Below are 27,970 nucleotides of genomic sequence, written 5' to 3' on the forward strand. Positions count from 1 at the left end.
CTTTGTTATTTGGTATTCGAGAAACGGAGCAAGCACATTGACACTTCTACATCCGCAAGCTGATTAAGCCAGCACCTGAGATTGATCTGATGGCGAAAGGACCCAGAAGCCGCAAGCAAAAGGAATCGGTGACGTCATACGCCAAGTTACCGCAGGTTTCCGCGAGTGGAGCAACGGCCCAGGAGGAGAGCAGTGACAAAGCCGGAGGCACATGAAGGGACTCTGACGAAGTATACCCACAGCCTTAAGGTAAATCGGAATGTGAATGCACGCTCTCTGTGGACGGGCGAGTCTCCTCTTCAGCTGCGGCACCTGGCAGGGATCCTCAAGCGGGGTGAGTCTTTAACAAACATACTCTGTTCCTGTCTTCATTAAAAGGAACAGAAGTTACCTATTTCTCAACATAAAGACTGTGCAGTTGTTCAGGTGCTCACACGAAATTTGACTTTCTACCCTAACATGAACCCCGAGTCTAAACACCCCTAATCTTACACTTATGAACCCCTAATTTGCTGCCCCCGACATCGCAGACACCTACATTATACTAAATAATCCTTAATCTGCCGCTCTGGACATCGCCACACCTACATTATACTTATGAACCCCTAATCGGCTGCCCCCAACATTGCCGACACCTACATTATATTTATTAACCCCTAATCTGCCACCCCCAACGTCGCTGCCACTATAATAAAACATATTAACCCCTAAACTGCCGCACTCCCGCATCACAAACACTATTTAAATATTATTAACCCCTAATCTGCCGCCCCTAACATCGCCACCTACCTACATTTATTAACCCCTAATCTGCTGCCCCCAATGTCGCCGCCACTATGTTATATTTATTAACCCCTAAACCTAACCCTAACCCTAACACCCCTTAACTTAAATATAATTAAAAAAAATCTAAATAAAACCTACAATTATTACCTAAATTATTCCTAGTTAAAACTAAATACTGACCTGTAAAATAAAACCTAAACTAGCTACAATATAATGAATAGTTGCATTGTAGCTAACTTAGGTTTTATTTTTATTTTACAGGCAAGTTTGTATTTATTTTAACTAGGTAGAATAGTTACTAAATAGTTATTAACTATTTACTAACTACCTAGCTAAAATAAATACAAATTGACCTGTAAAATAAAACCTAACCTAAATTACACTAACACCTAACCCTACAATTAAATTCCCTAAATTGAATACAATTAAAGGGGCAGTCTAGTCAAAATTAAACTTTCATGATTCAGATAGGGCATGTAATTTTAAACAACTTTCCAATTTACTTCTATTATCTAATTTGCTCAATTCTTTAGATATCCTTTGTTGAAGAAATAGCAATGCACATGTGTGAGCTAATCACATAAGGCCTCTATGTGAGGCAACCAATCAGCAGCTACTGAGCATATCTAGATATGCTTTTCAGCAAGTGATATCAAGAGAATGAAGCAAATGAGATAATAGAAGTAAATTAGAAAGTTGTTTAAAATAACATGCTCTTTCTAAATCGTGAAAGAAAAAATTTGGGTTTCATGTCCCTTTAACCCCTTAATGACCACAGCACTTTTCCATTTTCTGTCCGTTTGGGACCAAGGCTATTTTTACATTTCTGCAGTGTTTGTGTTTAGCTGTAATTTTCCTCTTACTCATTTACTGTACCCACACATATTATATACAGTTTTTCTCGCCATTAAATGGACTTTCAAAATATACCATTATTTTAATCATATATTATAATTTACTATAAATTTTTTTATAAAATATGAGGAAAAAATGGAAAAAAACACACTTTTTCTAACTTTGACCCCCAAAATCTGTTATACATCTACAACCACCAAACAAAAACCATGCTAAATAGTTTCTAAATTTTGTCCTGAGTTTAGAAATACCCAATGTTTACATGTTCTTTGCTTTTTTTGCAAGTTATAGGGCCATAAATACAAGTAGCACTTTGCTATTTTCAAACCACTTTTTTTCAAAATTAGCGCTAGTTACATTGGGACACTGATATCTTTCAGGAATCCCTGAATATCCCTTGACATGTATATATTTTTTTTAGAAGACATCCCAAAGTATTGATCTAGGCCCATTTTGGTATATTTCATATAGATAAAAATATCCCAATAGAGGGATATAAAAGTGCGCTCATAGACATGAGTAAGGCTAACTGTAGCCGAAACGCGTAAGACAGCCCAGCTTTCTTATTTTATGTTCACCATATCTTAAACTTTTTCTATCTGGTTTCCAATAAATATTGAACTTTAATTCTATAGTGCCTGGAGACTCGCCTGGTTTTTTGCAATTTTTGTTTAAATAAAAAAAATTGTCCACTTTTTCACAATTTTTTTCACAAACTTTAGGTTTCTCACTGAAATTATTTACAAAAAACGTATGCAATTATAGCATACATGGTTGTAAATGCTTCTCTGGGATCCCCTTTGTTCATAAATAGCAGACATATATGGCTTTGGTTTTGCTTTTTACTAATTAGAAGGCTGCTAAATGCGACTGCGCACCACACGTGTATTATGCCCAGCAGTGAAGGGGTTAATTAGGGAGCATGTAGGGAGCTTCTAGGGTTAATTTTAGCTTCAGTGTAGTATAGTAGACAACCCCAAGTATTGATCTAGGCCCATTTTGGTATATTTCATGCCACCATTTCACCGCCAAATGCAATCAAATTAAAAAAAACGCTAAATTTTTCACAATTTTAGGTTTCTCACTGAAATTATTTACAAACAGCATGTTCAATTATGGCACAAATAGTTGTAAATGCTTCTCTGGGATCCCCTTTGTTCAGAAATAGCAGACATATATGACTTTGGCGTTGCTTTTTGGTAATTAGAAGGCCGCTAAGTGCTGCTGCACATCACACATGTATTATGGCTAGCAGTCAAGGGGTTAATTAGGTAGTTTGTAGGGAGCTTGCAGGGTTAATTTTAGCTTTAGTGTAGAGATCAGCCTCCCACCTGACACATCAGACCCCCTGATATCTCCCAAACAGCTCCCTTCCCTCCCCCACCCCACAATTGTCCCCGCCATCTTAAGTACTGGCAGAAAGTCTGCCAGTACTAAAATAAAAGTTTTTTTTTTTAAAAATAATAAAAAATACATCTTTAGCATATTTACATATGCTACTTTGTAAGATCCCCCTTAGCCCCCAACCTCCCTGATCCCCCCCAAAACAGCTCTCTAAACCCCCCCTGCCTTATTGGGGGCCATCTTGGGTACTGGCAGCTGTCTGCCAGTACCCAGTTAACAATATTTTTTTCTCTTTTTTTTTTTTTTTTTTACATTTTTCTGTAGTGTAGCTTCCCCACGACCAACCCCTACCCCCACCCCCTCCCAGATCCCTTAGATTACTTTTTGGGGGCATTTATTCCCCCTCTTCCTCCCACTTATTACAGGATTATTTCTGTAGTGTAAGCGGTTCCCACCCGCTCCCTCCCGTGCACGCGCCCGCCCGCCGATCCCCCGTGCACGCGCGCGTGTCTGTGCGCGCCCCTGACTCTCCCGCCCCCGATCCCGCCCCCTTCTGTGTCTCTGAAGCCATCGATGGCCACCCACCCGCCTCCCACTGCAGCTCCCACCCACCAACGATTGCGGCCATCGATGTCCGGTGTAGAGAGGGCCACAGAGTGGTTCTCTTTGCACCGGAGGGGTACAAATTGTTATTGCAGGATGCCTCGATATTGAGGCATCCTGCAATAACCGGAAAGCAGCTGGAAGCGATGAGGATCGCTTCCAGCTGCTTTCCAAACTGAGGACGTACGCCATACGTCCTCAGGCGTTAACTGCATTTTTTCTGAGGACGTATGGCGTACGTCCTCGGTCATTAAGGGGTTAACTAAATTCAAAACAATTAGCTAAATTACCAAAAACAAAACAAAACACTAAATTACAGAAAATAAAAAACAAATTACAAGATCTTTAACCCCTTAATGACCACAGCACTTTTCCATTTTCTGTCCGTTTGGGACCAAGGCTATTTTTACATTTTTGCGGTGTTTGTATTTAGCTGTAATTTTCTTCTTACTCATTTACTGTACCCACACATATTATATACCGTTTTTCTCGCCATTAAATGGACTTTCTAAAGATACCATTATTTTCATCATATCTTATAATTTACTGTAAACAAAATGATAAAATATGAGGAAAAATGGAAAAAAACACACTTTTTCTAACTTTGACCCCCAAAATCTGTTACATATCTAAAACCACCAAAAAACACCCTTGCTAAATAGTTTCTAAATTTTGTCCTGAGTTTAGAAATACCCAATGTTTACATGTTCTTTGCTTTTTTTGCAAGTTATAGGGCCATAAATACAAGTAGCACTTTGCTATTTCCAAACCATTTTTTTCCAAAATTAGCGCTAGTTACATTAGAACACTGATATCTTTCAGGAATCCCTGAATATCCCTTGACATGTATATATTTTTTTTTAGTAGACATCCCAAAGTATTGATCTAGGCCAATTTTGGTATATTTCATACCACCATTTCACCGCCAAATGCGATCAAATACAAAAAATCGTTCACTTTTTCACAAATTTTTTCACAAACTTTCGATTTCTCACTGAAATTATTTACAAACAACTTGTGCAATTATGGCATAAATGGTTGTAAATTCTTCTCTGGGATCCCCTTTGTTCAGAAATAGCACACATATATGGCTTTGGCGTTGCTTTTTGGTAATTAGAAGGCCACTAAATGCCACTGCGCACCACAAGTGTATCATGCCCAGCAGTTAAGGGGTTAATTAGGGAGCTTTTAGGGAGCTTGTAGGGTTAATTTTAGCTTTAGTGTAGTATAGTAGACAACCCCAAGTATTGATCTAGGCACATTTTGGTATATTTCATGCCACCATTTCACCGCCAAATGCGATCAAATTAAAAAAAACGTAAAATTTTTCACAATTTTAGGTTTCTCACTGAAATCATTTACAAACAGCTTGTGCAATTATGGCACAAATGGTTGTAAATGCTTGTCTGGGATCCCCTTTGTTCAGAAATAGCAGACATATATGACTTTGGCGTTGCTTTCTGGTAATTAGAAGGCCACTAAATCCTGTTGCGCCTCACACGTGTATTATGGCTAGCAGTGAAAGGGTTAATTAGGGAGTTTGTAGTGAGCTTGCAGGGTTAATTTTAGCTTTAGTGTAGAGATCAGCCTCCCATCTGACACATCCCACCCCCTGATCCCTCCCAAACAGCTCCCTTCCCTCCCCCACCCCACAATTGTCCCCGCCATCTTAAGTACTGGCAGAAAGTCTGCCAGTACTAAAATAAAAGGGTTTTAAAAAAAAATGAAATTTTTTTTTAGCATATTTACATATGCTACTGTGTAGGATACCCCCCTTAGCCCCCAACCTCCCTGATCCCCCCCAAAACTGCTCTCTAACCCTCCCCTCTTCCTTATTGGGGGCCATCTTGGGTACTGGCAGCTGTCTGCCAGTACCCAGTTTAAAATAAAAAGTGCTTTTTTTTTGTTTGGTTTTTTTTTCTGTAGTGTAGCTTCCCCCCCCACACAGACAAACCCCCACCACCTTGCTGATCGTTTTTTTTTTATTATTTTGACATTTTTTTATATTTTTTATTTCCACATTTTCTGTAGTGTAGCGGTTCCCACCCGCTCCCTCCCCGTGCACGCGCCCGCCCCCACCCTCCCGTGCACGCACGCGCGCCCGTGCGCGCCCCCAGCCACCCCCGCCCATGATCCCGCCCCCCTTCACATCAACAGGGCCATCGATGGCCGCCACCCGCCTCCCGGTCCGGCTCCCACCCACCAACGCAGGAAGCCACCGATCTCCGGTGCAGAGAGGGCCACAGAGTGGCTCTCTCTGCACCGGATGACTTAAAAAGGTTATTGCAGGATGCCTCCATATCGAGGCATCACTGCAATAACCGGAAAGCATCTGTAAGCGAGCAGGATCGCTTCCAGCTGCTTTCCACACTGAGGACGTGCAGGGTACGTTCTCAGGCGTTAACTGCCTTTTTTCTGAGGACGTACCCTGCACGTCCTCAGTCGTTAAGGGGTTAAACTAATTACACCTAATCTAATAGCCCTATCAAAATAAAAAAGCTCACCCAAAATAAAAAAAAACCTAGCCTAAACTAAACTACCAATAGACCTTAAAAGGGCCTTTTGCAGGGCATTGCCCCAAAGAAATCAACTATTTTTTTATTTTGGTTGGGCTTTTTTAATTTTCATAGGGCTATTAGATTAGGTGTAATTAGTTTAAAGATCTTGTAATTTGTTTTTTATTTTCTGTAATTTAGTGTGTTTTTTATAATTTAGCTAATTGTTTTGAATTTAGTTAGTAATTGTATTTAGTTTAGGGAATTTATTTAATTGTAGGGTTAGGTTAGGTTTTATTTTACAGGTCAATTTGTATTTATTTTATCTAGGTAGTTAGAAAATAGTTAATAACTATTTAGTAACTATTCTACCTAGTTAAAATAAATACAAAGTTGCCTGTAAAATAAAAATAAACCCTAAGATAGCTACAATGTAACTATTAGTTATATTGTAGCTAGATTAGGGTTTATTTTATAGGTATTTAGTTTTAAATAGAAATTATTTAGGTAATGATAGTAAGTTTTATTTAGATATATTTTAATTATATTTAAGTTAGGGGGTGTTAGGGTTAGACTTAGATTTAGGGGATAATAAATTATTATTATGCCGTTGGGGGCGGCAGATTACGGGTTAATAAATGTAGATAGGTGGCGGCGATGTTAGGGACAACAGATTAGTGGTTAATAATATTTAAATAGTGTTTGCGAGGCGGGAGTGCGGCAGTTTAGGAGTTAATATTTTTATTATAGTGGCAGCGATGTCCGGAGCGGCAGATTAGGGGTTAATAATTTAATTGTAGTGTTTGCGATGCGGGAGGGCCTCGGTTTAATGGTTAATAGGTAGTTTATGGGTGTTAGTGTACTTTTAAGCACTTTAGTTATGAGTTTTATGCTACAGCTTTGTAGTGAAAAACTCATAACTACTGACTTTAAAATGCTGTACAAACCTTGACGGGATAGGGTGTACCGCTCACTTTTTGGCCTCCCAGGACAAGCTCGTAATACCGGCGCTATGGAAGTCCCATTGAAAATAGACTGTACACAAATTGCATAAGTTGATTTGCGGTAAGGCCAAAAAAGTGTGGGGTGCCCCTAAATCTGCAAGACTCTTAATACCAGCGGTAGTGAAAAAGCAGCGTTATAACCTGATAACGCTGCGTTTCCACTATAACGCAAAACTCGTAATCTAGCCGTATGTGAACACTCCATGTGCTAAGCAGCATAAGCTGCTTCAGAGATGTTGCAGGGCAGATTCTCACATGGGAGAGCGCTGCTTCTTACACTCTCTGACGCTTTTGTTTTGGCAGTGGAGTAAAATCACCCAAAACACTTTAGCTCAGGGTGATTTTCAGAGTTTGTAATGATACAAAAAGCCAGAGGAGTCCTCGCCATACATGAGGCCCTATTTATATGTTGCTTCTGACAATCCGAGTGGTTAGGGTTGCTTGAGAACAGAACTGAAAAAAATTGATCTCTGAAATACATTGACTATTTACATTAGATGCCCCAGGGCAAAACATTTAAACAGCCATTGCCAATGCTCTAGGTCCCCCATGGGTACATGTGCACAGGTTGAGAAACAGAGCTTTAAGCTATCTAAATTAAACAAATTAAGGTCATACAATCATTCTTCTGTATGTTTTATTTTTAGGCCATGTACCATTTTTGTAGCCTTCCTTCAGATAGTGCCTACCATATTTATGTCCTTCTGAAGATTTGGGGCTTCATTTATCAAGCAACAGATGCAGCTTTTGAGGGCATTTGGCTTAGGCTTATATGAAACAGCAATCATCGTACAACTGCAATGATAAATGCAGGCGCAATGCTTCCTGCTACCCGTGATCATGGGCAGATTCCCTAATTGGGAATGTGTCCCTCTGCACGATAAAAAAAGGAGTCCATGGTCTGTAGAAATTTACACAGACCTCATTAGTGATCTATAAAGCTCTTCAAATGTAATGGAATAGAACCTATTATGTTATGAGTCAATGGTTGAATATAAACATTAGCTGCTCTTTAAATAGCCATACTAAGCAGGGCTCAAAATTTCAAGTGCTAAGCTACTAGCCAGGCCAAAATGTCACTGGCCACATCTAAACCTTTCCATCTCCTGACCACAACACATCCACCAACCCAAACCCTCTGCATATGATTAGCCATTGTGAAACACCTTATTGAGTAGTTATTTTTTATATTTTTTCGTTTTAAACCATAAAAAATTAAGTACTTTTAATACAATTAACCCCTTGAGTGCTAATGATGGCTCTGAGCTGTCACAAATTGTCTCAGTCAGGTGCTAATGATGGCTCAGAGCCGTCACTAGCACTCTCCCACTTTGAGGGAGATCTGGAGGCTTCCATCGGCTCCTACAACGGCGATCTGGCCTGCATAGTGACAGGCATCGCAGGGGCTTTACGTTACACATGGTGACATCACGCACACCCCAGTCATTCTCTTTGCCGCTGAACAAGCAGCATCTCCACGGAGATGGTGAAGAGTATGTGGTGATTAGTTGTAGTTTTTTATTCTACTATCAAGAGTTTGTTATTTTAAAATAGTGCTGGTATGTACTATTTACTCTGAAACAGAAAAAGATGAAGAGTTTTGTTTGTGAGAGGAATATGATTTTAGCAGCAGTAACTAAAATCGTTTGCTGTTTCCACATAGGACTGTTGAGATGAGATAACTTCAGTTGGGTGAAACAGTTGGCAGACTTTTCTGCTTAAGGTATGACTAGCCATATTTCTGGCCATGAGGGAGGTTTTGTCAGATGGGGAAATTTCTGATTCAGGTAGAATTTCTCAACAGGCAGAACCTGATGTTGTGACATTTAAATTTAAATTAGAGCATCTCCGCGCACTGCTTAAGGAGGTGCTATCTACTCTGGATGATTGTGACAACCTGGTCATTCCAGAAAAATTGTGCAAGATGGACAAGTTCCTAGAGGTTCCGGTGCACCCAGACGCTTTTCCTATACCCAAGCGGGTGGCGGACATAGTGAATAAGGAGTGGGAGAAGCCCGGCATACCTTTTGTCCCCCCTCCTATATTTAAGAAATTATTTCCTATGGTTGACCCCAGAAAGGACTTATGGCAGACAGTCCCTAAGGTCGAGGGGACAGTTTCTACACTAGCCAAGCGCACTACTATTCCTATCGAGGATAATTGTGCTTTCAAAGATCCTATGGATAAAAAATTGGAGGGTTTGCTTAAAAAGATTTTTGTACAGCAAGGTTACCTCCTGCAACCTATTTTGTGCATTATTCCTGTCACTACAGCAGCGTGGTTCTGGTTCGAGGAACTAGAAAAGTCGCTCAGTAGAGAGACTCCGTATGAGGAGGTTATGGACAGAATTCACGCACTTAAGTTAGCTAATTCCTTTATTTTAGATGCCGCTTTGCAGTTAGCAAGATTAGCGGCAAAAAATTCAGGGTTTGCAATTGTGGCGCACAGAGCGCTCTGGCTAAAGTCTTGGTCAGCGGATGTATCTTCCAAGACAAAATTGCTTAATATCCCTTTCAAGGGTAAAACCCTTTTTGGGCCAGAATTGAAAGAGATTATCTCAGACATCACTGGGGGTAAGGGCCACGCCCTTCCACAAGATAGGCCTTTCAAGGCCAAGAATAAGTCTAATTTTCGTTCCTTTCGCAATTTCAGGAATGGACCGGCCTCCAACTCTGCAGCCTTTAGACAAGAGGGTAATGCTTCACAAACCAAACCAGCTTGGAAACTGATGCAAGGCTGGAACAAGGGTAAGCAGGCCAAGAAGCCTGCTGCTGCTACCAAAACAGCATGAAGGAGTAGCCCCCGATCCGGGACCGGATCTAGTAGGGGGCAGACTCTCTCTCTTTGCTCAGGCTTGGGCAAGAGATGTTCAGGACCCCTGGGCACTAGAAATAGTTTTTCAGGGTTATCTTCTGGAATTCAAGGAACTACCCCCAAGGGGAAGGTTCCACATGTCTCACTTATCTTCAAACCAAATAAAGAGACAGGCATTCTTACATTGTGTAGAAGACCTGTTAAAAATGGGAGTGATACACCCAGTTCCAACCGTGGAACAAGGAATGGGTTTTTACTCAAATCTGTTTGTAGTTCCCAAAAAAGAGGGAACTTTCAGACCAATTCTGGATTTAAAGATCCTAAACAAATTTCTCAGAGTGCCATCGTTCAAAATGGAAACTATTCGAACGATTTTACCTACTATCCAGGAGGGTCAATTTATGACTACCGTGGATATAAAGGATGCGTATCTACATATTCCTATCCACAAAGATCATCATCAGTTCCTAAGGTTCGCCTTTCTGGACAAACATTACCAGTTTGTGGCTCTCCCATTCGGGCTAGCCACTGCTCCAAGGATTTTCACAAAGGTACTCGGGTCCCTTCTAGTGGTTCTAAGACCAAGGGGCATTGCAGTGGCACCTTACTTGGACGACATTCTGATACAAGCGTCGTCTCTTTCAAAGGCAAAGGCTCACACAGACATCGTTCTGGCCTTTCTCAGATCTCACGGATGGAAAGTGAACATAGAAAAAAGTTCCCTGTCTCCGTCGACAAGAGTTCCTTTCTTGGGGACAATAATAGATTCTTTAGAAATGAAGATTTTCCTGACAGATGTCAGAAAGTCAAAACTTCTAAACGCTTGTCAAGTTCTTCACTCTGTTCCATGACCTTCCATAGCTCAGTGCATGGAAGTAGTAGGGTTGATGGTTGCAGCAATGGACATAGTTCCTTTTGCGCGAATTAATCTAAGACCATTACAACTGTGCATGCTGAAACAGTGGAATGGGGACTATACAGTCTTGTCTCCAGTGATTCAAGTAGATCAGAAGACCAGAGACTCACTCCGTTGGTGGCTAACCCAGGATCACCTGTCCCAGGGAATGAGCTTCCGCAGACCAGAGTGGATCATCGTCACGACCGACGCCAGTCTAGTGGGCTGGGGCACGGTCTGGGACTCCCTGAAAGCTCAGGGGCTATGGTCTCGGGAAGAGTCTCTTCTCCCGATAAACATTCTGGAACTGAGAGCGATATTCAATACTCTCAGGGCTTGGCCTCAACTAGCAAAGGCCAGATTCATAAGATTCCAATCAGACAACATGACGACTGTTGCTTACATCAACCATCAGGGGGGAACAAGGAGTTCCCTGGCGATGAGAGAAGTGACCAAAATCATAAAATGGGCGGAGGATCACTCCTGCCACCTATCTGCGATCCACATCCCAGGAGTGGAAAACTGGGAGGCGGATTATCTGAGTCGTCAGACATTCCATCCGGGGGAGTGGGAACTCCACCCGGAGATATTTGCCCAGTTGACTCAATTATGGGGCATTCCAGACATGGATCTGATGGCGTCTCGTCAGAACTTCAAGGTTCCTTGCTACGGGTCCAGATCCAGGGATCCCAAGGCGACTCTAGTGGATGCATTAGTAGCGCCTTGGAACTTCAACCTAGCTTATGTGTTTCCACCGTTTCCTCTCATTCCCAGGCTGGTAGCCAGGATCAAGCAGGAGAGGGCCTCGGTGATCTTGATAGCTCCTGCGTGGCCACGCAGGACTTGGTATGCAGACCTGGTGAATATGTCATCGGCTCCACCATGGAAGCTACCTTTGAGACAGGATCTTCTAGTACAAGGTCCATTCGAACATCCAAATCTAGTTTCCCTCCAGCTAACGGCTTGGAAATTGAACGCTTGATTTTATCTAAGCGTTGGTTTTCGGATTCTGTAATAGATACTCTGGTACAAGCCAGAAAACCTATAACTAGAAAAATTTGCCATAAAATATGGAAAAGATATATCTGTTGGTGTGAATCCAAGGGATTCTCATGGAGTAAGATCAAAATTCCTAGGATCCTTTCCTTTCTACAAGAAGGTTTGGATAAGGAATTATCAGCGAGTTCTCTAAAGGGACAGATTTCTGCTTTATCTGTCTTGTTACACAAACGACTGGCAGCTATGCCTGATGTTCAAGCTTTTCTTCAGGCTTTGGTCAGGATCAAGCCTGTTTACAGACCTTTGACTCCTCCCTGGAGTCTGAATTTAGTTCTTTCAGTTCTTCAAGGGGTTCCGTTTGAACCTCTACATTCCATAGATATCAAGATGTTATCTTGGAAAGTTCTGTTTTTGGTTGCTATTTCTTCTGCTAAAAGAGTTTCTGAGTTATCTGCTTTGCAGTGTAATCCGCCCTATCTGGTGTTCCATTCAGATAAGGTTGTTTTGCGTACTAAACCTGGTTTCCTTCCTAAGGTTGTTTCCAACAAGAATATTAACCAGGAAATAGTTGTGCCTTCTTTGTGTCCGAATCCAGTTTCAAAGAAGGAACGTTTGTTACACAATTTAGATGTAGTTCGTGCTTTAAAGTTCTATTTAGAAGCAACAAAGGATTTCAGACAAACGTCTTCTCTGTTTGTAGTTTATTCTGGCAAGAGGAGAGGTCAAAAAGCTACTGCTACCTCTGCTAAAAAGCATCATCCGATTGGCTTACGAGACTGTCGGACGGCAGCCTCCTGAACGCATCACAGCTCACTCTACTAGGGCTGTGGCTTCCACATGGGCCTTCAAGAACGAGGCTTCTGTTGATCAGATATGTAAGGCAGCGACTTGGTCTTCCCTGCACACCTTTGCCAAATTCTACAAATTTGATACTTTTTGCTTCTTCGGAGGCTATTTTTGGGAGAAAGGTTTTGCAAGCCGTGGTGCCTTCTGTTTAGGTAACCTGATTGGCTCCCTCCCTTCATCTGTGTCCTAAAGCTTTGGTATTGGTTCCCACAAGTTATGGATGACGCCGTGGACCGGACACACCAATGTTGGAGAAAACAGAATTTATGCTTACCTGATAAATTACTTTCTCCAACGGTGTGTCCGGTCCATGGCCCGCCCTGGTTTTTTAATCAGGTTTGATGAATTTCTTTCTTTAACTACAGTCACCACGGCACCTTATGGTTTCTCCTGTTTTATCTCCTGTCCGTCGGTCGAATGACTGGGGTGGGCGGAGCCTGGGGGGGACTATATGGACAGCTTTTGCTGTGCTCTTTGCCATTTCCTGTTGGGGAAGAGAATATTCCCCACAAGTTATGGATGACGCCGTGGACCGGACACACCGTTGGAGAAAGTAATTTATCAGGTAAGCATAAATTCTGTTTTTTTGCAGTAAAATTTATATCTTTTATTTCTAGCAGCATAATTTCTTTGAGATTCTTATGAACTTAGACTCTGATTCCTTCTCTAATGACATATCTGCTGCAGACGATTCTGACAGCGACTTTTTCCCTGGGCTGTCATCATATAGTGACAGTTCAAGTAAGACAGATGAACCAACTGAGCCACGGTGTGGCCGCAGACAGTTCAGAGCTGTCGGTTCTTTTGGCAGAGGGATGGCAACAATATCCACAGTGGCCCCACAGCATACTGTGGGAGTCATGGGCATAGGGGATGTTGCAACAAAATCTGCAGTGGCCACACAGCATACTGTGGGAGTCAGGGGCATGGGGGATGTTGCAACAACATCCGCAGTGGCCACACAGCATACTGTTGGAGTCATGGGCAGGCCTGTTCCAAGCTACAACTGGACCTCCCCTAATATGGTTCAGCCAGTGTTGCCTCCATTTACTGGCAATTCTGGCCTCTTGGTGGGCACTGCAAATTTTGAACCCATCAACTACTTTCAGTTGTTTGTGGATGATGAGTTCTTACAATTTATTGTTCAGCAGACAAATCTGTATGCAGAGCAATTTTTTCAAAATGCTGGTGCAGAACTGAGCCGCCATGCCAGAGCACATCGATGGACTGCGACCAATTTGCAAGAGATGGGGAAATTCTGGGGCCTCACTCTGCTAATGGGGATTGTGCAAAAGCCAAGCATAGCCTCATATTGGTCAAAGCAGTCTACTCAGATGACCCCTATCTTCCCTGTTACAATGAGCAGGGACAGATATATCTTACTGCTCAAGTTTTTGCATTATAATAATAATGCAAATGCTCTGCCCCGGGACAACCCAGAACATGACCGATTGTTTAAAATAAGGCCTGTTCTTGACCATTTATTGGCAAGATTTCAAGAGTGCTATACTTCAGGCCAGAACATATCAGTTGATGAATCCTTTATCTTATATAAGGGACATATTGTTTTTAAACAATACATTCCTTCTAAGAGAGCTCGCTATGGGATCAAGCTGTATAAGCTGTGCAAGAGCTCTAGTAGATACACCTATCGTTTTAAGGTAAAAACTGGCAAGGATTCTGTTCTTGCACCCCCTGACTGTACCTCCTCCCTTGCTGCAAGTGAAAAAATAATGTGGGACTTACTCCACCCAATAATTAATAAAGGTTACCATGTATATGTGGATAACTTTTACACTTGTGTGACATTATTTAAATTGCTATATAGCAAGGGCACTTTTGCGTGTGGTACACTCCGTGCCAATCACAAAGGCTTTCCGACTCACATGTTCAGAAAGCAAAAGAGAGGAGAGACCTCAGCTTTGTGCTCTGATGAGCTGCTAGCTGTGAAATTCACAGACAAGAAGAATGTGCATTTTCTCACAACTATACATGATGAGAGCACATAACCTGTTTATGTCAGGGGACAGAGCACTCCAACTATGAAACCCATATGTGTCCTGGATTACTATCAGCATATGGGAGGGGTAGATAAGACTGACCAGATGCTTGAACCATACTCTGCTTCTCACAAAGCATATACATGGTACAAGAAACTGGCAGTCCACTTGATACAATTGTCAATGCTTAATGCATTTGTCCTGTATCAGGCTACCCAAGGAAGAGGGCTACGTTTCCTGAAATTTCAGGAATCTATTATTAAAAACTTTCTCTCCTCAGGGGATATTCCAGTAACTGGGCCAAGTGAGGAGAATGCAAGGTTGCATGGCCGTCACTTTGCTGCGTATATACCAGCTACTGAGAAAAAAACTTTCCCTAGTAGAAGGTGTAGAGTGTGCTTTCAGCATGGACGTCGTAAAGAGACCCGTTACTACTGTCCAGACTGCTCCTCTAAACCAGGGCTATGCATGCCAGAATGCTTCCATATTTATCATCCTATGGAAACATACTAGCTACCCTCACAACCCCAGGAGGCTCTGAAATGCAGATACATGTCCCTGGTTGAGGTTTACGCCTGACCAGCCCAGTGCCCTGGTTGAGGCTTACGCCTAACCAGCCCAGTACCCTGGTTGAGGCTTACGCCTGACCAGCCCAGTACCCTGGTTGAGGCTTATGCCTGACCAGCACAGTGCCCTGGTTGAGGCTTACGCCTGACTAGCCCAGTGATTGAGTTGCCCCTAGCAAAAGGTACGTATGAAGGGAGATATGAAAGGTGTGTGACTGGCCAGTGGTAGGGGTTGTGTTTCTGTGAGTGAATAAAGATACCAAAGGTGTGTGTATGATCAGTAATAGGGATGAAAGTCTTGATGTATGTAGGGATGGGTGCTTCTGTGAGTGAATCAGACATGAATGGTCAGTAGCAAGGGTTCAAGCCTTGATGTAGCGTTACTGCTCACATGGGTATCCATGTGCTAATTCAACCAGTGTGAGTGCCTGTAATGCTTGTGTGGGTAATGCAAAAGAGTGTTATATTTTTAAACATAAAATAAAATCATTTAAAATTAGTTTAGTCAATTAATGAGGTAGATAAAACTGTTTAATTGCATATATAACCCCTATATGTTTAAAGTGTTTCAAGGTAGTCATGTCTGCAGTTTAACAGATGTAGCTTCCTGGGAATTAGAGATGCAGTATACAAGGTACACAGTTTTGGAAAGTACCCCCCTTGACGCATATAATGAGGGGCTGCATGTATTGCTAGCACAAATTTGGAGTGTGTAAGACGTAAATGAACATGTCACTTTGCTTAGAAAAAAATTTCTAAGCAAAACACCATATTCCATGAATATTTGCACACTCCACTTTTGTGCTAGAAGTACATATAGCCCCTCATTTGATGTGTCAGGGGGTGTAATTTCTACAACTGTGTACTTTATGTACCCTTATTTAACTTCCCAGGTGGCTAGAGCAGATATGGCAACCTTGAAAATCTTATTTAAAAATTTAGGGGCGATGTCTGCAGTTTAACAGCTGTAGCCACCTGGGAATTTAAGATACAGTATACAAGGTACACAGTTTTGGAAAGTACACCCCTTGGCGCATCAAATAAGAGGCTGCATGTATTGCTAGCTCAAATTTGGAGTGTGTAAGATATAAATGAACATGCCACTTTGTTTAATTTTTTTTTTTTTTACAAGTGTGATATTCACTTATTTGTTGCACACTTCAGATATGTGATACAAATATAAATAACACCTCATTTGATGCAGCTGGGGGTGTAGTTTCTAAAAATATATAGTTTTGTTGTCATATCTTAATTTCCCAGGCAGCTAAAGCTGTTTAGTTGCTGGCAACAAAACATTAAAATTGAAGATGCTTTTTGTTAAGGTCTATCAAATTGACACATCGGCAATAAAACAGTAGAAAAACACAGTAAAATGTTCTCAATTTATGCTTATTTTAGACAGGTTAGCTACTGCAAATATTTAGCAATACAGGTTTTGATGATAGAGTTTAGAAAAATCCCCATATTTGTTACTAGTAGCTTCAATGAAAAACTGAGATACAAAAATACTGAAATTATTCAGGGCCACACGCTGCTAGAAGTAAGCATTTTGCATGGGTTGCGCTCCAAGTAAACTGTTTTTGCTAACCTGACGAGCATAAAAACAAAATTTATGCTTACCTGATAAATTTATTTCTCTTGTGGTGTATCCAGTCCACGGGTTCATCCATTACTTGTGGGGTACCAATACCAAAGCTTTAGGACACGGATGAAGGGAGGGACAAGGCAGGAACTTAAACGGAAGGCACCACTGCCTGTAAGACCTTTCTCCCAAAAATAGCCTCCGAAGAAGCAAAAGTATCAAATTTATAGAATTTCAAAAAGGTATGAAGCGAAGACCAAGTCGCCGCCTTACAAATCTGTTCAACAGAGGCCTCATGTTTAAAAGCCCATGAGGAAGCTACTGCTCTAGTAGAATGAGCTGTAATTCTTTCAGGAGGCTGCTGGCCAGCAGTCTCATAAGCTAAGCGTATTATACTTCTTAGCCAAAAAGAAAGAGAAGTTGCCGAACCCTTTTGGCCTCTCCTCTGTCCAGAGTAGACAGAAAACAAAGCAGATGTTTGACGAAAATCCTTCGTAGCTTGTAAATAAAACTTTAAAGCACGAACCACATCAAGATTGTGTAATAGACGTTCCTTCTTTGAAGAAGGATTAGGACATAGTGAAGGAACAACAATCTCCTGATTGATATTCTTATTAGATACCACCTTAGGAAGAAACTCAGGTTTGGTACGTAACACTACCTTATATGCATGGAAAATCAGATAAGGGGAATCACATTGTAAAGCAGATAACTCCGAAACTCTTCGAGCCGAGCTACTAAAAACAGAACTTTCCAAGATAAAAGCTTAATATCTATGGAATGCAAAGGTTCAAACGGAACCCCTTAAAGAACTTTAAGAACTAAACTCCATGGTGGAGCAACAGGTTTAAACACAGGCTTGATTCTAACTAAAGCCTGACAAAATGCCTGAACGTCTGGAACCTCAGCCAGACGTTTGTGCAAAAGAATAGACAGAGCAGAAATCTGTCCCTTTAAGGAACTAGCTGACAATCCCTTCTCCAATCCTTCTTGGAGAAAAAATAATATCTTAGGAATCCTGACCTTACTCTTGAACGCAATGTAAGAATGCCTCTCTCTTTATCTGGTTTGCAGATAATTGTGAGAGATGAAATCTCCCCTTTGGAGATGAAACTTTGAAATCCAGAAGATATCCATGGGAAACAATATCCAGAGCCCAGGGATCCTGGACATCTCTTGCCCAAGCCTGGACAAAGAGAGAAAGTCTGCCCCCACTAGATCCGGTCCCGGATTGGGGGCTACTCCTTCATGCTGTCTTAGAGGCAGCAGCAGGCTTTTTGGCCTGTTTCCCCTTGTTCCAAGCCTGGTTAGGTCTCCAGACTGGCTTGGACTGGGCAAAATTTCCCTCTTGTTTTGTAGAAGAGGAAGATGAAGCTGTGCCACTCTTGAAGTTTCGAAAGGAACGAAAATTAGTCTGTTTGGTCCTTAACTTGTTGGACCTATCCTGGGGAAGGGCGTGGCCTTTTCCTCCAGTAATATCAAAAATGATCTCCTTCAGTCCAGGCCCAAATAGGGTCTGCCCTTTGAAGGGGATATTGAGAAGTTTAGACTTTGAAGTGACATCAGCGGACCAGGATTTAAGCCATAGTGCCCTACGCACCTGAATGGCAAAACCTGAATTTTTAGCCGTTAGCTTGGTTAAATGAAAAACGGCGTCAGAAATAAATGAATTGGCTAACTTAAGAGCTTTAAGCCTGTCAAGGATATCATCCAATGGGGTTTCTACCTGTAGAGCCTCCTCCAGAGACTCGAACCAGAAAGCCGCTGCAGCAGTGACTGGGGCAATGCATGCAAGAGGCTGGAGAATAAAACCTTGTTGTATAAAGATTCTCTTAAGGAAACTCTCTAATTTTTTTATCCATAGGATCTAGGAAAGCACAACTGTCCTCGACAGGAATAGTTGTACGCTTAGCTAGGGTAGAGACTGCTCCCTCCACCTTAGTGACCGTCTGCCACGAGTCCCGTGTAGCGGCATCTATAGGAAACATCTTTTTAAAAACAGGAGGGGGAGAGAACGGTACACCTGGTCTATCCCATTCCTTAGTAATAATTTCTGAAAACTTCTTAGGGATTGGAAAAACGTCAGTGTAAACAGGCACTGCAAAGTATTTGTCCATTTTACACAATTTCTCTGGGACTACAATGGTGTCACAGTCATCCAGAGTCGCTAAAACCTCCCTGAGCAACAAGCGGAGGTGTTCAAGCTTAAATTTAAATGCTGTGATTTCAGAGTCAGACTGAAGTAACGCCTTCCCTGAATCAGAGAAGTCACCCACAGATAGAATCTCTCCTGCTTCAACTTCTGCACATTGTGAGGGTATATCAGACATAGCTACTAAAGTGTCAGAGAGTTCTGTATTTGTTCTAGCCCCAGAACTGTCTCGCTTTCCTTGTAACCCTGGCAGTTTGGACAATACCTCTGTGAGGGTATGATTCATAACTGCCGCCATGTCTTGTAAGGTAAACGCATTGGACGCGCTAGATGTACTTGGCGTCCCTTGAGCGGGAGTTATAGGTTCTGACACGTGGGGAGAGCTAGATGGCATAACCTCCCTTTTGTCAGTCTCAGAAACCTCAGGTGATAAATCTTTAAAAGCCATAATATGATCTTTATAACTTATACAAAGGTCAGTGCATTTGGTACACATTCTAAGAGGGGGTTCCACAATGGCTTCTAAACATAATGAACAAGGAGTTTCCTCTATGTCAGACATGTTTAACAGACTAGTAATGAGACCAGCAAGCTTGGAAAACACTTTAATAAATGTGAAAAAAGCAATAATATAAAAACGGTACCGTGCCTTTAAGAGAAAAAAACTACCACATAAACTGCAAAACAGTGATAAAAAGTAGTAAACTCTACAAAATTTTTACAGTGTGTATAAGGGACTAAAGCAGCATTGCACCCACTTGCAAATGGATGATTAACCCCTCAGGCCCAAAAACGAATTAGAAAAAATTAAAACTGCTAACAAACAGTCAAACACACTGCAACAGCTGTGCTGTGGCTTCTACCTGCCCTTAAAAACTATTTTTGCAGGAACAAAACCCTCTATAGAGGTCCTATAAGCCAGATGACTCCTTCAGGGAAGCTGGATGTCTCAGACTGAAAATCAACTGCACATTTAGAGCTTGAAAATAGGCCCCTCCCTACCATGCACTCAAAGTCAGAGGGCCTTAAAAAAGTACTCCTAGGAGTAATCTAACAAGCCATGTGGAAAACTAGGTCCCAAATAAAGATTTATCATCCTCAGAGAAAAAACGTTTTTATTTTTAGAAATCATGCAAATGTTTTTACACTAAGTAATATAAGTATTAACATGAATATTACCCTTATTTGCAAGCATGATCCCAGTTGTTGTTAAATCACTGTATCAGGCTTACCTTAAACATACCAGGCACTGTCAGCATTTTCTAGACCTTATCATCTCTCTAGAAAAAAATATACTGAACATACCTCAAAGCAGGCAATCTGCAGACCGTCCCCCCAACTGAAGTTTTCTTTCCATACTCTTCAGTTATGTGTGAGAACAGCAATGGACCTTAGTTACAAACCGCTAAGATCATCAAAACCTCCAGGCAGAATTCTTCTTCCAATTTCTGCCTTAGAGTAAAAACAGTACAATGCCGGTACCGTTTAAAAATAACAAACTTTTGATTGAAGGTAAAAACTACACTAAGTCACCACATCTCTCTTGATACTTCCTTTCTTGTCGAGAGCTGCAAGAGAATGACTGGGGGTGGCAGTTAGGGGAGGAACTATATAGACAGCTCTGCTGTGGGTGTCCTCTTGCAGCTTCCTGTTGGGAAGGAGAATATCCCACAAGTAATGGATGAACCCGTGGACTGGATACACCTTTACAAGAGAAAAGCCAAACTTAGAATATCGCGCGATAACCAATCCCCCCATAGAATTCAATGGGGCAAAAAAGTGGAAGAAAGCTAACACAATCGCATATTCTCAAGTGCGCTAGCCAAACATGAAAATAGAATATATTCTGATGTGTGAAATATTCATATTTTTTCATAAACACATACATATTATATATATATATATATATATATATATGATGTTTTCTTGCACAAATATATATATATATATATATATATATATACATATACATATACACACACACACATACATACATGATTATATATAGGTATATATACATGCATGATTATACATAGGTATAGATATATACAGATACATATGGGAATATCTATTTAGAAATACATATAACATATTCTGATATGTGCAGAACATTGGAATGTGAAATATTTATAGTAAATACACAATATAATTTTTTAATTAAATATGAATATGGCATAAATATTCTTTTACATGTTTTCATATACTTAACTGCAAAGAGCTCCACTGCACTATATATATTATAAGTGCAGTGGAGCTCTTTGCAGTTAAGTATATGAAACACATATATATAACACACAGAGAAAACCCAGCACTCACTTTCAAGCTTTCAGCTAAGATTTAAAAGCAAAAATGAAAAGGTTAGTCACCGCATCTGGCCAAATGGGACAAGCTCAGGTACCACGTCAAGGTCCTTTCCAATACCTGAGACCCTAAAACAGCCACACAATGCAAGCTTTCAAATCCAAACAAACTGAAAACAAGGGAAGGGTGCACAGGAATATGTAACCACCCTAGACATATACAAAACACGGAACGGAACTGCACTCTCATACCGGACCGGGTACACATCCCATGAGGTTCTTTTGGATTTGAAAGCTTGCATTGTGTGGCTGTTTTAGGGTCTCAGGTATTGGAAAGGACCTTGACGTGGTACCTGAGCTTGTCCCATTTGGCCAGATGCGGTGACTAACCTTTCCATTTTTGCTTTTAAATCTTAGCTGAAAGCCTGTAAGTGAGTGCTGGGTTTTCTCTGTGTGTTGTATTAATTTGTTTTGTAATTTTCCCTATGGTTCTTGCACCCAGACCTGTCTGGGGTTAACTGCTTGTGGTTCTGGGGACAGCACAGCTTCCTGTGAGTGCCAGTGGCACCCAGGGCTGAGCATGTTGCAGGGTCATAAGATGTGTACCCGGTCCAGTATGAGAGTGCAGTTCCCTTCCGTGTTTTGTATATATATATATATACAAATATATATAAAACTATATATGTATACATATAAATGTATGCGTTATATGTGTATATATGTCTGTAAATACATATATACACATATAAATACATAATTACATATGTACACACATTTAAACACACACACACATATATAGATATCCATCTTTAGACATGTATATGTATGTATCGCTATGTTAAAGTCCTTTGCCTGACTTTTTTTTTCTTTTAACACCTGAGACCTCATATCTTTGACCCCTTATGACTTTTTTGTGCAATATTTTTATTTTTTTATTTTTATTAGATTGTGTTATTACTATAATCGGTTATTTGTAGAGCGCCAAAAGATTATGCAGCACTATAAACATAAGCATATACAAGGTAGCAATTATAGTGATCAAATGGGTGGAGGTTCCTTTCTAGAGCCGCACTGTTGTAGTCAGTCCTTGTGACGGTGATCTGCAAGCAGTTGGGCTCTTAGGCTTACATTCTAAGGGGGTGCATGGCAGATAGCAATGGAGGAGAGGAACTGGTATTAGGAAAGTTTAGTGTAGGTTTATGCATCCCAGAACAGAAGAGTTTAGGGAGTGCTTGAAGCTTTCAAAACTAGGGGAGAGCCAGTATGGAGAAGTCCTGTAAATGGCAATGTGAGGAGGTAACAAGACAAGAGGAGAGTAGGAGGTCGTGAGCAGAGCAAAGGGGACAGGAGGGAGAGTATCTGAAGACAAGGTCTGAGACATAGAGGGGAGCAGTACAGTTGAGGGCTTTGTATGTCAAAGTCAGAATTTTGTGTTTAATCCTGGAGGCAAGAGGAAGCCAGTGAAGGTATTGGCAGAGAGGTGCAGAAGATGAAGAGCGACGTGTAAGGAAGATTAGCCTGGCAGAGGCATTTATTATGGATTGTAAAGGAGCTTGACAGCAGCTAGGGAGACCAGAGAGGACAGAGTTGCAGTAGTCAAGACAGGAAAGGATAACGGAGTGGATTGAAATCTTAGTTGTGTCTTGTGTGAGGAAATGTCTAATTTTAGAGATCTTTTTAAAGGTGGAAACAGCAGGATTTAGCCAAGGCCTGAATGTGAGGAATGAAAGATCTGAGTCAAGTGTGACTCCAAAACATCGGGCATGCAGGGTAGGGGTAATGATGGAATTGTCAACAGTTAGAGAGAGATGGGGGATGGAGATTTTAGAAGAAGGGGGGGGGGATAAGGAGCTCAGTTTTGGAGAGATTTAGCTTAAGGTAGTCAGAGGACATCCATGAAGATATGTGAGAAAGACAGTTAGTGACACAGGTTAGCAAGGAAGGAGATAGGTCTGGAGCAGAGATGTAGATTTGAGTGTCGTCGGCATACAAATGATATTGAATCCTGTGGGACTTTATTAGGGAACCTAATGATGATGTGTAAATTGAGAAGAGAAGGAGACTGAGGACAAAGCCTTGAGGTCCCCCAACAGAAAAGTGGTAACTGGGCAGAGGAAGTCCCACAGAAGGCTACACTAAAGGTACGGTTAGACAGTTAGGAAGAGAGCCACGAGAGGGCTGTGTCACAAATGCCGAAGGATTGGAAGGTTTGGAGCAAAAGAGGGTGGTCAACAATATCAAAGGCTGCAGACAGATCAAGGAAGATAAGCACAGAGAAGTGGCCTTTGGATTTTGCTGTAATTAGGTCATTGGTAACCTTAACAATTGCTGTCTCTGTGGAGTGATGGGGCAAAATCCAGATTGAAGTGGGTCAAGGAGGGAGTGAAACAAGGAAATGGGATAGGTGTGCATGTACTATCTTTTCAAGAAGCTTTGAGGCAAGAGGGAGTAGGAAAATAAGGCGGTAGTTGGATGGGGAGGTTCGATCAAGAGAAGGTTTTTTTAAGGATAGGTATGACCAGTGCATGTTTTAGAGATGAGGAAAATATACCAGTGCTGAGGGAGAGGTTGAAAATCTATGTGAGTATAGGGGAAGGGTAGAAGAGAGGAAGGGGAGTAGCTGTGAGGGGATGGGGTCGAGGGGACAGGTAGTGAGGTTAGAGCGCAGTATAAGTGCAGAAACTTCTTCCTCAATAACAGGGGGCAAAGGAGCTAAATATATCGCTATGTGGGTTTTGGTTAATTGCAAGCTTTTGACGGAGTGAGAGACTGGAAGTATGTTGAGAGCTGATTTTGTTTCTGATGGAATCAATTTTGTTATTGAAGTGGCTGGCAAAATCTTGAGCTGACAGAGAAGTTATATTAGGAGGTGGCTGTGGGCGGAAAATAGTGTTGAAAGTGGGAACAGACATTTTGGGTTTGAAGAAAGAGTGGAGATAAGAGTAGAGAAGTAGTGTTGCTTATAAAGATTAAGGGCCGAGGAGTAGGAGTTCAAGATGAACTTGTTATTATGAGTGTAACTGTACTTTGAAATGTATTTTTGATTTGTTTTGTGACATTATTTTGTTTTGTGAAACAGTTACCAGAGCTCTGAGGACACCCCAACCCAACACACATTAACTTCAATAGCGCACAAGAGATGAGATTTATTTTCAACTTATAGTATGAGCAAAAAACACTATCAATAAACCCCTTATCACTTGCTTGTAACTGTTAGCGCTCCGCTCGTAATCTCGCCCAAAATGTTTATCTTTGTTACCAGAAAATTGTATATATAGTATAACCTTTGACATATATAAAGATTTTGCAACATACTTTCTAATGTTATACAGCTTGTACCAGTTAACAAACTAATAAATATTTTATTTAATCCCATGTTGGTAAAAACAGCCATATGCTAACACAATAAAAAGAGCATACTGTTATAATACCGATATTCGATTAGAAGAACAAATGTTCCCCTTGACAGTTATTCTACCAGTACAATGATTTGATAAAACAAAGAAAATTTTCCATTTTGGTCTAGTAAGTGTACCATTTGAATGCCAAATGTAATGTAATTTCAATGTAAATTCTCTTAGATATCCACTTAAGTCTTTGTAAATCAAGAATATTTTTAGATTCTAATTGAGCAAAAGGAAACAGCTACATATTTGTTCAGGAAAATTATACCAATACTTACAAAAACGAAGAAAACGGGATTGATAACTCTATATACATGGTTTAATTCCTCATTTTAAATAATAAAAAGTGCACTAATATATATACAACAAAATTAGTTTGTAAGCGCCGTATAGTCACATGATGAAATAAAACACAACCTTTAAGTTTCTTCTTTAAATAATTAAAAGGACAAAAACATTAGAATCACGACAGGCAGAAATCTTTTCTTTTTTTAGCCAAGCATCTCTTAAACTAAGATGGAGAAAATTATGCTTATAGCTTGTTATATTTGATTTCCATCTTACTTCTCATGCAAATTTTAATGAATTTGATTGCATTTATATCCTGCAACCTCATCTAGTACATAACTCAAATGATATTTTTAATCTAGAGAAAAATATCATATGACTAATTACCAGCTAGCGTCTGTCTTACATTTCCTAACAAGCATTGTAAAGATCTGATATACTATGAATAGAAAAATTCAAATAAACTATTTTTTGCATCCTACCTTAGGCCATACAGAACTGTTCCATCTGGATGTAGGCGAATCATTCTGTTTTTCACAGTAACCCCGTGAACAAATGATCTCTTATCATTGAGGAAGTATGTGTCCGGCACCCAGAGCTGGTCAGCTACTCTGTTATCCAAAGTAAGATTTAGAGGAATTCCTGAATATGAAAGTCTTTTGTCTCTCCAAGACTGCTGGAAGTACATTGTAAGAGTATAATCCTGTAAAAAAATAAAGGAATACATTTATTTCAAATAGATCAAATTAAAATACAAACATATCAATCTCTATCCATGGCAAATCTTACAAGATTCTGTGCAAATGCTCAGCATTTAAGATATCCAGAACAAGTCATTAATTAAAGGGACAGTCTATACCCAATACTTACTCTTTATAACTTATTGTCACATACCAGACAAGCATCTTGCAACAGGTTCCCCATCTATAAGCTTGTAAGAAGTACATAAAACTTTTAAATAATCATCATTTGTTAGCAGCCGAAAATGGCAACCAGACGCCGCATACAACTTTCTTCTTGTCGAGTTAGCTGTTTTATTGTATGACCGTTTAGCAGTGCACATTTAACATGTTTCAGTTAGCTATTTAAAATTGCACATGCACAAATCTGCACGTGAGAGTAGGAAAACTTATTTAAGATTCAATTGTAATTGGAGAAACTTAACGTGATAGGAAATTAAAAATTAAACTTGCATGATTCAGATAGAGCATGTGATTTTAAGACACTTTTACAATTTAAACTTCAATTTTCAAATGTGCTTCATTCTCTTGGTATCCCTTGTTGAAAAAGAATATGCATATGTCCTATACTTGTGGAAGCCAGTTGCTGATTGGTGTTTGCACAGATTTTTCTCTTGTGATTGGCTGAATAGATGTGCCTAGCTAGGTGCCAGTACTGCATTGCTGCTCCTATAGCAAATAATAACTAGACAATTAAGCTAATTTGATGATAGATGTATATTGGAAAGTTGTTTACAATTTTATGTTCTATCCAAATAATTAAAGAAAATGTTAAGGGTCCCTTTAACATACCAAAATATACATGTTATAGGTGGGCGGAGCTATCAATATTTGAATGTTTAGAAGCTTATAGATCTGGGACCAGTTGCAGGATGCTTCCCACAATTATTAGCACCTTTGTTATTAGAAAAACACATAGTTTTCAGTATCATAAATAAACAACTGTGAATGAATTCTTCTTTTGCTTTGAATAAACACACACCCATAGCAGTGATTTCACCCTCTGATTGGCCATAACATAAATACAGAAGTGATGTATCACCATAATATTACAACAAATTCTACAGTAATTTAACCCTTTGGTTGTCTAGACTTAGTATACTTAAGGGGACCTGATGATCTAAAGGTCCCTGGGCTGGCAAGATTATTTAAGAATGATCACCAGTAGTTCTGTTTCCATGGTGGAATGATCTAAAGCCACTTTTTACCCTAAAAATGGGGTGTCTCGCTAAGGAGTGTATACTGCATTTTCGTATAGAAAGGTGATGTATACATTACAAAAGTGCTCAATGAAAGTCATAATAATTTTAAATATCATACAAAACGAATAATTAAACCATTCACAAAAAAATTTGCAGAAAAAAATCATAGCACTAGATATTTGTACTAAAGAAAATGTCTCTCAAATCAAAAAATTTTCGCCCTACAGACCTCACTTTTTTCCTCGCAACTTAAAAGGTGGCAAGCTTTTATCAAAATACTCAAAACACTAATTAATCTGAAAGGAAAACCTATGCATACAAAAAGAATAGCAAATTTAAGGTACAGTGCACTGAAAACAGCGTATATGGATTTGTATTAGGCGTAATATTAAAGTTACTTCCTATGTACTTCGCACCCCATTGTGAACTTTTACATAGCAGACAGCTCTCATTATTTCTATGACAGACATATTGCCACTCGCAGGGACAGCCCATTTTCTTTTATTAGAATGAAGAGATACATGGTTTTTCACGCTTTTGCATGAAAACGGTTGATCATTGGGCCCTTAATCTTGCTTTTGCATAACTGCTGTGCATTGAATGGCGTGTCCACATGGCAGATGATGTAAATGACAAGAGGCAGTATCAGTGTATCTCATATCTTTCCCCCCCAATTAACCCCTTAGTGACCAGACCATTTTTAAATTTTCTTACCGTTAAGGACCAGGGCTATTATTATAAATATAATCTGCAGAGTTGGACCCCCCCCTTAGCCCCCAACCTCTTTGATCCCCCCCAAACAGCTCCTCCTCTACCCTCCCCCTCTACCTATTTGGTGCCATCTTGGGTACTGGCAGCTGTCTGCCAATACCGAGTTTGCTGAGAAAATTGTTTTTTTATTTAATTTTTATAAAAAATCTGAAGTTTTTGTAGTGTAGCTGCCCCCCCTCAATACCCTACCCCCCTCCCAGATACCTTTCCCAACATTTATTTACCCCCTCTCCCTCCTTCCATTATAATTTGAGTAGCGGTCACAGTTCCACCTGGTCCCGCGTGTGCGCTCCCGTCCCCCGGCGCTCCCGCCCCATCATCCGG

The 27,970-nt window shown here is 40.5% G+C and overlaps 1 protein-coding gene across 3 annotated transcripts in view; it reads right to left on the reverse strand.

The window, feature by feature from the left end:
- The window catches only part of GABRB1 (gamma-aminobutyric acid type A receptor subunit beta1), a 1,013,772-nt gene that overhangs the window by 600,245 nt on the left and 385,557 nt on the right, over positions 1-27,970 (reverse strand). For all 3 annotated transcript variants that reach the window (XM_053703996.1, XM_053703994.1, XM_053703995.1), the window contains exon 4: positions 25,416-25,636. In XM_053703996.1, the coding sequence (XP_053559971.1) occupies positions 25,416-25,636 (221 nt within the window). The remainder of the gene's footprint in view (positions 1-25,415; positions 25,637-27,970) is intronic.

The sequence above is a fragment of the Bombina bombina genome, chromosome 2 (genome assembly GCF_027579735.1).
Source record: "Bombina bombina isolate aBomBom1 chromosome 2, aBomBom1.pri, whole genome shotgun sequence".
NCBI lineage: Eukaryota > Metazoa > Chordata > Amphibia > Anura > Bombinatoridae > Bombina > Bombina bombina.